An 11,374-nucleotide genomic window follows, 5' to 3' on the forward strand; every position below is an offset into this window, starting at 1 on the left:
TTATAGAATTAAATTAAATATGTGTAAACTAAAGTTAAATTTAAAATGTGTTTTATTTAAAATAATTTGTAGTACACAAAATTTGGATGTTGGAGTTGTACAAAGTAACATTTTTATTTGATAGTTTGATTTTTGTATTTATTTTAGTTGATGAACTTAGTCTTCTTATATGGTGCTCATTCTCCTTTTTCTTTATTGGTTGTTGTTAGAGTTGTTGCTTTCTTTTTGCTGTCGTAGGTTCTTGTGAAAGCATGCTCTTTATGAATTGTTGAATTGTATGTACTTTCTATTGTGTTACTTATTCCATCTTTGCATGTATGTTCTTCTTCCGAAGATGTGTCTTGAATTTGTATGGATTTCTTTCTCCTTAATCTCTTGATGGGTATGTGATCTTCATCTGATGATAATAGTGTTGGCGAAATTGGTTCCTATAATCAATTTAAATTAGAAATAAAAATGATGTCTTGAATAAATGATTTTTTTGGAGTATTACCTATTTTATTTGTTGTAACGGGTGTTGAGGTTCAGTGTTCTTGGTTGGAACAAATGTTTTAGTAATAGTATATTATTGAGAACTTTCTTTGATATTAAAATAATTTACTTTGACTTCAAATATAAGTGTTAGGTTGCACAAATGTTTCAATTGGGGTGGTACTTCAATGTCATTATTTTTTTGGAGTGTCATTAGATTTAAAGCAATTATTGCCAACAATTTTTTTTGCTTCCCCATCAAATAGTACAAAAGTTGTTGTAACACTTTGATCTGAAGTCTTTAATTGAATTCTGAACCTAAAATGAGTATTGAATTAGTAACTAATAATCTGATAGATAGAATTATGAAAAGTATATAGAGTTACCTTATTGTTGGATATTGTGGTGTTTGATTACATGTGCCACAAATATAGTTGTCTCTTTTTTATATGTTTTCTTCTGACACTTTTTACATTCAACATAGTTCCATCCAAATTTGTCATCAATTTCATTTATAGTTGCTAAAATTGTGAAGATATTTTTCTATTCCAAAATTCAATTTATGTTATTATTAGGTATATGGTATTTGTGTAAATATGAATGTATAATGCATGTTGTGAGTTTTTTTTATCCATTTTCATTGTATGACCATTAGATCTTAGATAGTTTTTCGATTTCTAATCGTTCTGTTATGAAGATTTGTGTTGGCATTGTCTTGGCTTGGTATTTCCATTACTTCTTCATGTTGACCAGTCCTATTTAGGATTTTTATATTTATTAAATTAAATAATTAAATAAATAAATTATTTTTGAGAGACTTATTAGTTATCAAATACCCATAAGTCAGCTGTGCGAATTCTTTAGTTTGTGGATTGGTATAAATTTTTGTACTCGAAATTGTGCTGACCGAATAATCACCTAAAATATTATAATATAATAGGTTATATAAAATAAGATGGTGTTGTATTTGTATCATTTAATGTATTATATAAAATATAATTCTTTGAACTAAGGAAAACAATAGATATAATTTTTTTTTGAAAAAGATCGTACATTTGTATTTACTAACCAATGTTAATGTGAGTGCAACAATTTTTTGACCTTTTATTTGTGTTGTAATTTCTTTGTTTATCTGATTTGAGAGATTTTTTCACAACGTGACTTTTAATATGATGTTCTTAAAATTATTAGTATTTTGTTAATAACTATATATGTAAATGAAAAATGAATTGCTTGTATATTTTTTTACTCTTTAAGTATCAATTTCATTCTTCGTATTTTTGTAGATTTTTCTTTAACATCTACTTGTTTTTCTTTTTCTAGTGTATGCAGTTTTCCAATGACATCTATAATAAAAAGAACAAAAATGTGTAGAATTTTTTTTGAATAAATTATTTTTAATAAAAATAATTGAAATAGTATAAAGTTAAACTACCTATTAATATTTTTCTTTAACCCATTCCGTCAGACAATATCTCAAGTGATGCAAATTCAAAATAGTGTTAGGAAATGTTCAAAACTGCATCTTTAATTTCTTTTACAACAGTTGTGAGTAAAAAGTTTGCTTTCATTGTACCTTTAATTGGTTTATACAAATTATTTGCATCTTCTATTTTTAAATTTTTATAGTATAGAATTTTTCTTCTTTCAACAAATGTTTGAATTTGTTCATTATATTTTTCTTCACAATTACATGAAGAGGTATTTCCTGCAGTGTTAGTAAATTATAGTTAATAATTAGTTAAAAAATTTGATTACATTTATTTTTTTTAAGTTATTAGAAAAGGAATAATAAATAACATATTAAAAGAAGTATAATTTTAACGATATTAAAATACAATTATATGTAAAGTATTATAAAATAATATAAAAAATATAAATAATATAAAAAGTATAAAAAGCAAAAATAATTAAAGTATTTTTCCTTAAATTCAATTTAAAAATATAATAAATATGTTTGTTTTGTACCTTTTCATCTAATATAATCATTTCTAAGTAAAGAGACTCCTCTTCATTTGTGGGTGTTAATGTTTTCCATAGACGAACCACGCAAACTTTGGTAAACTAATTGTCTATTTGTTTGGTGATATTGTCCAAAGAATGACGCTTCATTGAGTAAGATTGAGATGTTGTGTAGTTCAGAAATAAATATATTTCTTGTGCTAAATTTGATGTTATTTGAAGGAATAGTGATAAGAGACGTATATAAGTAATTCAAATAGTATGAAATTTGAATATTTGTAACGTAAAATTTATTATGATTAATAATATTATTATGACATTTGTAATATGGATGTTTATTACATTTAATGAGTTATTTATAGAAATTAATAAATTAATTATTGGGGTTATAAATCTATTGTATTGTTTACAACAACAAGATATAATAAATATAAGGGTTAAGTACTGAAATTGTCCCTAAGGTCTGGGGTGAAAATCAAAATCGTCCCCGACCTTTTTTTGTTATTAAAATCATCCTTAACGTTACAAAACGTTATAAAATCGTCCTTTTTCCATTTCAATTTTATTTTTTTTACCATATTACCCTTCATTATTAATAAAAATAATTAAAAATAATATTAAAAAATTAAAACAACCTCCCCTCCCCTCCTGTAACTCCCCCACTTCCTCACTCACCCTCCCTTACCCCCTCAGCCCACTCCCTCACCCCCCACCCGTCATCCCTTTCTTCTTTTTCTCTGAACCACAACCACCCTCCAACAAGTCACGCAACCTCTTCCTCTCACCTTCGCCATGGCCGAACCACCACCGGCGACCACCTTAGCCACCTCTAGCAGCTGCTGTCCTCACCATCACTCGCACCAGCGAGCCACACCACGCTTCGTCGCGACCACATCGCCACCAGTTCTCCTTTGCTCTGTGCGAGACCCATCACATCCAGCTCGCTCTCCTTTTCACTGAAACGAAACTTTCAGAGCAGCGGAACAGAGCCCCTCTCCTTCTCAAGCACAGAAACCGAATCACAGACCACCATGGCAGACCTTCTTCCTCCTTCCGTCATGCGCAGACCGCCAGCGACCTATCAGCTGCAGCTGTCCTTGTCGCTACCTCCCTGTATCTGCGTTTTCTTTCCCTGTTTGCAATTAGATTCTTAATTAATTCTGTTTAAATTTTGTTTGCTGTTTTGGTTAAGAAAAATTGAAATTGAAATTGGGGTTGAGGTTTTGAAGATAGGGGCATCAAGAAGGGGATGGGGGGTTACGGGAGTGGGGCGGGAGTGGGGTGAGGGAATGGGCTGAAGGGGTGGAGGGAGTTACAGGAGTTGGGAGTCGGGAGTCAGGAGTGGGGTGAGGGGTGAGGGGTGAGGGGTGAGGGGTGAGGGATGAGGGATGAGGGGTGGGGGGTGGGGGGGTGAGGGAGTGGGCTGAGGGGGTTACGGGAGGGGGGTGGCGGTGGGGGTGGTGTGGGCGAGTGGGTGAAGGTAGGGGGAGTTGCTGGGTTTGGCGGTGAAGGTTGGAGACTGGGGATGGGGGGTGGCAGTGAGGGTAGGTGGAGAGTGGGAAGTGGTGGAGCTGCGGCTGTGAGTGGCGGGGGCTGGGGGAGGGAGTGGGGGAGTTAGGGGAGGGGAGGGGAGGGGAGGGGGAAGGGGGTTGTTTTAATTTTTTAATATTTTTTTTAATTATTTTTATTAATAATGAAGGGTAATATGATAAAAAAATAAAATTGAAGTGAAAAAGGACGATTTTATAACGTTTTGTAACGTTAAGGATGATTTTAATAACAAAAAAAGGTCGGGGACGATTTTGATTTTCATCCCAGATCTTAGGGACGATTTCAGTACTTAACCCTAAATATAAGAATATGGATTCAATGTCTTTGTAGGTTACAAATTTAGTTAAATACTATTAATTTTTAATTATTGTCATTGGTAATTTAGCACCCTAATTTACATATATTTCTATTACTTGTATATATATATATTTTCTACAATTTCAATTTATGTGTGAATTTATGTATGTAATAGAATATTTTTTTATTAGCTATAATTGAATACTTATTACTTATAGTTTATACTTTCTTATTACTTGTATATACTTTTTAATATATTGTCATTATTAGGTATACTTTTTATTTAGGTATGTTTATTTAAAAAAAAAGGAAAAAGTGTAAGCAAAATAGGAGATTATACATACACGTATTCATACTAATATTTCTTTTTCAATTTTACCGCATTTACAATTGAAATTGTTACCTTCAGATATATATTTCTATGACCGCTAGTGAAGTAATATGCAATAATAATGATATAAATTTATTTACTAACTAATAAATTATTATAAGCTTTAAAATGCAGCTTTGACCAGTAAGATTGTTATATGTTTCAAAGACTAATTTTAAGTGATTAAAATTATGGTTTATAGATGATGGGATTAAGAATTTTGTAAAAAAAAAAAACTATAGCATTATGTATAAATAAATTTGAAAGTATAATGTATAAAGTTAAGAGGAAAAAATATCTAACATTCTTAAATTTACTCTATGTTTATATATGCTGTGTCTAAAAAGAAGTATTGAGATTCAATTTTCGGATCAGTTGGAGCATTGTGGAGTTCGACCTTCTTAATTCAAAGTGTGTCATACTTGTAGATACAACCATTTTCACAGAAAATATGTATGAGGGATTTTAAAAGAAAGACATATGAACATTAGTCCAGACGTAAAAAACTGATTACTTATGAAGAAATATATTATTGCAAGTTTGTTCAAAGGAATTTGGTATGAAATTACTCATCGACTCACAATATTTAAGAGATGACTTACTTTATAAAAGATATATTCTCATGAGTTTGTTCAAATGCCATTGCTATGGAATCAAGTACTACAAGCATAAACAACTGGTAAAAGATAAATTTATGAATAAAAAAGATAAAAGATAGGTTAACTATATTAATATTTCTTATATAAAATTACCTTAATGTTGTATAAATTAAGGAAAGCCTACTACAAAATTTCCTTGTACACAATATTTAAGATTGTGTTGTCTATTGGTTGGTCTTTGTCAGTGGTGAGAATACGCAGACTGTTTCTAGTTGTGACCCTTGACACGACGACGTATAGTTGTCCATGAGTAAATACTTGCTTTGGGATGTATAGCCCAACATGTTAAAGGTATTGTCCTTGACTTTTATTGATTGTCATAACAAAGCATAGTGATATAGGATATTGCCTCCTTTTTAAGACAAATTGCCACTTAAATTCTGAAGGAGACAATGTAATTCTTCGAATTAGGACTTTTTTTCTCACACTTGAACCAGTAAAAAATTTCCCTTCACCATTTTCTAAGCTGTGTGATTTTTAGTCTTGTGCCATTGCATAATCCAGAGCCTTGGTTTAGATTTCTAAGAAGCATTATTGCTGCTCCTTTTTTCAACCTTAGTGTGTGTGGTGAAAATTCTGGAAATTTAAGTGTGTTAAGTAATTCTGTTGGATAAAGTAAGTCTTGATCTTCAACATGAAAATTTGCTTTACAAATTGAATCAGAAGAGAAATAGATGCTTTCTTCAGCTGGTATCTTTTCTAATATATGGTCATTTATTAGATCAACAGTCTCATTTGTTGGAGTTAAGATTGCTCTAGGCACTAAGAAATCTGATTCTCCAACATGACCCTCCAAATCTTGATATATATGTTGTCAACAATAGAGCGAACACCACTATCAATATTTTCAATCATCAATGCTTCTCCACTATCCGGGCAATGTTTTCCATTTTCAATATCAAGAATCCAATATGCAAAGTGTGTCATCTATTCTTTTGATGTAGAATCTAAATTATCTGCCTTTAACCTCATGTTTTGTTGTAGTGAATGGACCTCACAAACTTGCCAAACATAAGAAGTCTTAATACATGCTTGAATGGTGTCTTGTCTATCACCATTAGGAATAATTGGCAAAATTTTCCTGATATCGCATCCTAACACATTAGTTATCCCTCCAAAAGGCTTTGTTGACAATTCTTCTCAGACGGTTTCATAATATCACGAAGGTTTCTGTCTACAGCTTCGAAGCAATATTTATTTGTCATTGGCGCCTCATCCCAAATGATTAAAGATGTTTGCATGATCAACTCAGCAAGTTGTGTGCCATTTTTTTATGTCACATATTGCTTCTTTTGTTGGGTCCAAAGGTATTTTAAATCTTGAATGCGTAGTTTGACAACCCGGTAGAAGTAAAGCCGCAATACCAGAAGTAGTAACAGCAATTGCTATTTTTCCTTCGGACCTGACTTTTACTAGGATTGTTCTCTAGAGATATGTTTTTCTTGTTCCTCTTGAACCACTTACAAAGAATAACTTGCCCAAACTCAAATCAATAGATTGAAGTACAATATCATGAATTTTTTTTTGTCTGAGTTTAAACCACATAATAGTTGAACATATTCATGATGCATTTTTATACTGTCGTAGTTTAACTCTTGAAAAATAAGACGGTTGTTCATTTCGCTCATTAATGTGTCATTATTAGGAATTAGCATTCCTGAATAATCTTCTAATGATTTTTCCATCTTTCTCAGAATTTGCTCAATCTCCAGAAGAGAATAATTTTGCAACTGTTCATCTGACAACTGTAGGTTTGGGAGATCTAATAAGCGGCACTACTTGTATAAAATATCCTTTGAAAATAACTTTCGATTTGATTCCCAAAGGTGATGGATCAACCACTTTACAGTGCACTAAAATGGTGGAAATAATTGGCAAAGCTAGTTTCTTGTACCCCACATCGAAGCTTCTTTAAGGCAATCATCCCATTCTTTATCATCCTCTAATATTCCAAGTGCATAGCATGCATCTTTGAAAGTGTCGTATAAAATACCATCTACTATTCTTATTTGTTCATAAGAGCAACTTCCTCGAACAATGTTGAGCAGCATACGTAAATAATACTTTTCTCCAGCAGTAGGAGGCACATATTACATTCATCCAAGACATCTAGGTCTACGTTTTCTTGTCGACAACTTTTCCTTCTTATTCCAAACATACTTCATAGGGAATTCAGAGTATGTTAGTTGTCTGGCCTCAATGTCCTCACAATTCACTTTCATCCACTCAGTAACCATTGTTGCCTCAATTCTTGAACGACTCATAATGTTGTCAAGTGACATATGCCCTTGGAAATAAATTGGTTGTTGATAAGGAAGGTGGAATGATAAACGCTCTACAGATGGTTCTCGATAAAACATATCAAATTGGTAAATTCTCCAAGCAGTTTCGGAAACAGAAATATATCTACAATCCAAGTATGCCTTTATCTCATCATGTTCCTCAATTCTAATTTCAGATGTGGAGGCAGAATTTTGTTCATTTGAGATAACTACAGTAGCATGATTAGGTCCTTTATTGATATATTTGAATAAATATTTGACCGATCTAGATCGGTTACAAAGCTCAACATTAAGATGGGCGTCGTACTTGACCAAAAGATTCCTGTTATATGGAACAACATGACGAATGTCAAGTTGGACACCATTCTTCAATATATATCTGCCATTAGCTCTCCTCATGTATATAGGGAATCAATCATCATCAAATGATGTACTATCATGAAATCTTTCGGATAATGCTTTGAGCATTTGTCATTAATCATGCATGGAGAATTATGGTTTAAAACCCCACAAGGTCCATGAACCATGAATCTATCAACTGCATTATAAGCAATAGGATTATTTTCTTTATCTGGTATTTCAGCAGAAATGATTTCATCAACCTGAGATGCTAGCTATATCTTGTCATTCGGATGTAAAAAAATTAATATATGAGCATGTGGTAATCCTCTCTTTTGAAATTCTATTGTGTATACAACTATTTAAATAACAAAGAAAGTTGGAACATCTAATTGCTGATTTTGATGAAATTAATTATATAGAATAAGTAAAAAAATTACTTAAATAGAAAAAAGAAATAGCAAAGGAATTTAATGTAAATCCCGCAAGGAAGGATTTAATCCAATAAGGATTATGTTATAAAATTTAAAGATTCTAAATTTTATAAGTGATTGTAAAACTAAAAGGATTTATCAAGTAGATAAGAATTGTGAAAGGCAATTATTGAAAGGACAAATCTATTTGTATAAAGAAGGTCAATATTTGCCGATTAAAGAAGTTGGAGAGTGTTGCCTATCATTTAATTATGGATTTTTAAAATAAAATTTAAATTTTATCTATGGAAAAAAGTTTTTATAAATATTTGCTCCTAAATTGCACATTCGATAGATCATTCATGTAAGATTAACATTTTGTTTATGTGGTAACAGATTCATTTGCAAGAATGGGTAAATATTATATCTATGTATTTTATTCCAAAAAGTAGATGTAAATAACATGAGTAAAATATTAGAGTAATAAATAGATACATTACCGGCAGTGACTCTCCTAAATATATGTCGATGTTTAATATCATTGATGAGCTCTATTAACTTTATAAAAAAAACACGACTGACAATGTCAGGTCTATCAATGCTTTTTTTTTCCTTCAATATCTTCCAGCATATAATCATTTTCAAACCACTTTGGATTACAAGTAAAAGTTAGAAATAAGTCTGAATATCCAACATAGAGACATATTGCCATTGCATCTTGTACATAAATGAAATAATTTTTTTTAATTAACCATAATATTAGCAACCAATATTTTTAAATTGGGAAAAATGCAATAATTGTACACTATCAATATTTGATTTTGAAAATATTGCACAAAGAATAATTAATTAATTTTTAAGTTGTCTTAAAACTTCTCAAAAATAATTATGCAATAAGTTAATTATTTACTTGATAGTTTTGTATTCGATATCGAGGTCCACCCGTGTAATTTGAAGGTAATATTGTTATTTTGCCAACAATATCGGCCATTACATCTTATTGATTGATTGCATCTCTCTTTATCCAATATACAATTCAACTCGCAATTATTTTTTATTATTTCTAATCCAATGAAGTCTCCCGTATTCAATACAAGCATAAACATCAACCATGAATTGTTGTAATAAACGTCCACCTCACAACAAAGTTTGGGATTCTCCAATTCTTTATTAAAGACAAAAAGCATAGTATTGTCTCATAGTGACTGTTTGTTGTTTATACCTTCTACCTGTTCGTTTATTAAAATGACTTATCCCTATCCTAAAGGCATATTTTCCATACGGAAACAGCAAAGGATATTGTAGGGCCATAAAACTTGGATGTATTTCAGTTATTCTTTGAAGACCAGCTTTTTTATGTTCAATAACTATATCACGGTGGCATTCCTCCTCATTAGAGTACTGATCAACTAAAAGTGTTGTAACTTCTAAAGAAGAAGGTAGGTTATAATGTCTTCCATCAGTTGTCCTTTTACTTATCAACCGAAGCTTGAAATCACAAATTCCATCTTCTTGATGTTTGTCTCTAGCCATTCTAAAAGATTGAACCAAGACATTATGTTCATCAAACATACGAATTAGATCTCTTGCAACTTCCTCTTCAAGGGGGTTATTTCCATCATTATTGTTGAACACTCATAATCTATTTGATATCTCATTATCTGTGTCATGTATATAAAGTTGTGCAAATTTAGCTTTTCTCCCATCTAAAGGAACCAAAGATCCAAGAAAATGGTAATTTTGGCCATTAATGCGAAAAGTATATGGGCCACCGTGTTTATTAATTTCATGGTTAATCTTTTCACCCATAGACGTAAAAGCAAAGGCTGCATTATAGATGCGAATATGCTTCCTAAAATTTTTTGCAATGTTGCTTCCATAGTAATCCAGTAAATTGTGTAGCAAAGAAGGAGAGGGGTTTTAACAATGGCAATTGGACTCTTCCTTCCAAGCAACAAATGGAGAATTTCAGATGAGTTGTATTTGTAGTTTTGTGGGTCCTTTCTTCATACCAAAGTGTTGCGCCACAATACTCACAGACGCATGTTGGTCTTCCAAAATTCCATAATTCATTAGTCAAATATGTAAAAATTCAAATAAAGAACATAATTTAAATGATATCTTTGCAACCAAATTAAATTAGTACCTAAAGAATCAATTTAATAAAACACTATTTGTGATAAAAGAGTTCACTCAAACATTTAGTTGCCTTAATTTTGAGCTATAATGTTAAGGAAAAATAAATAAAATCTTGGCCACTTACTTGGGCGTTGATTTGCTCGATTAGAAACAATCCTCGTTGAGAAAGAAGTTGGTTGAATTTCGGGATTGCGTGCTACAGTGTTAAAAAAAGGAAAAGAATTAATTATGAGTAATAAAATTTAAAATTTACTTTTGAAAAAAAAGGGAGAAACTATTGCTAAAAGTAGGTATACTTGAATTTTGAGTAGATCAAATACATTTCTTTTGATTTAATAATTGCCTTATTTTGCGTCTTGCCTCTCGAAACACAGCATATCTTTTCATCTCATTATTTGTATTATCTGCGGAGTGGAAGATATACAATAAAGCCTTAGTAAATATATAAATATTATTATGTTGCAAGATTTATATTATGCCATAAGCTCACCAATATAATTATGCACAGTGGCAGCCACAATAGTTCTTGAAGGTGAGCTATGAATAGATGACGATTATCCACCTGTAAATAAAAAACTTCGATGAAATGCAGTTGAAAGTAGAAAATATATAATGAAGAAGTATTAAAAATACAAATAGGCTTCTCAATTTCTTTCTCAACAATTGGATTTAACTAATGGATTGGACAATATTACACAATAAAATTGGAAGGATAGCCATATTTTCCTATGGGTTGCAAAATTACTATTGATGTAATTTTTTAAAAAAGATTTATTCGTTTTCTCAATAATTGATATGATTTTAAATATAATGCAAAAGAATTCATTTTTATCCTACATAATGACAACAAACAATTACAATAAACGATACGGATTTTTCCTATTAATTAAC

The 11,374-nt window shown here is 31.1% G+C and overlaps 1 protein-coding gene across 1 annotated transcript; it reads right to left on the reverse strand.

Annotated features, from left to right (window-relative positions):
- Positions 1–7,406: 7,406 nt before the first annotated feature.
- Positions 7,407–7,991, reverse strand: LOC140179137 (uncharacterized). Its single transcript, XM_072217776.1, has one exon. It carries the CDS (start codon positions 7,989–7,991, stop codon positions 7,407–7,409), a length of 585 nt encoding a protein of 194 aa, XP_072073877.1.
- Positions 7,992–11,374: the final 3,383 nt, after the last annotated feature.

This window comes from Arachis hypogaea, chromosome 15, assembly GCF_003086295.3.
Source record: "Arachis hypogaea cultivar Tifrunner chromosome 15, arahy.Tifrunner.gnm2.J5K5, whole genome shotgun sequence".
NCBI lineage: Eukaryota > Viridiplantae > Streptophyta > Magnoliopsida > Fabales > Fabaceae > Arachis > Arachis hypogaea.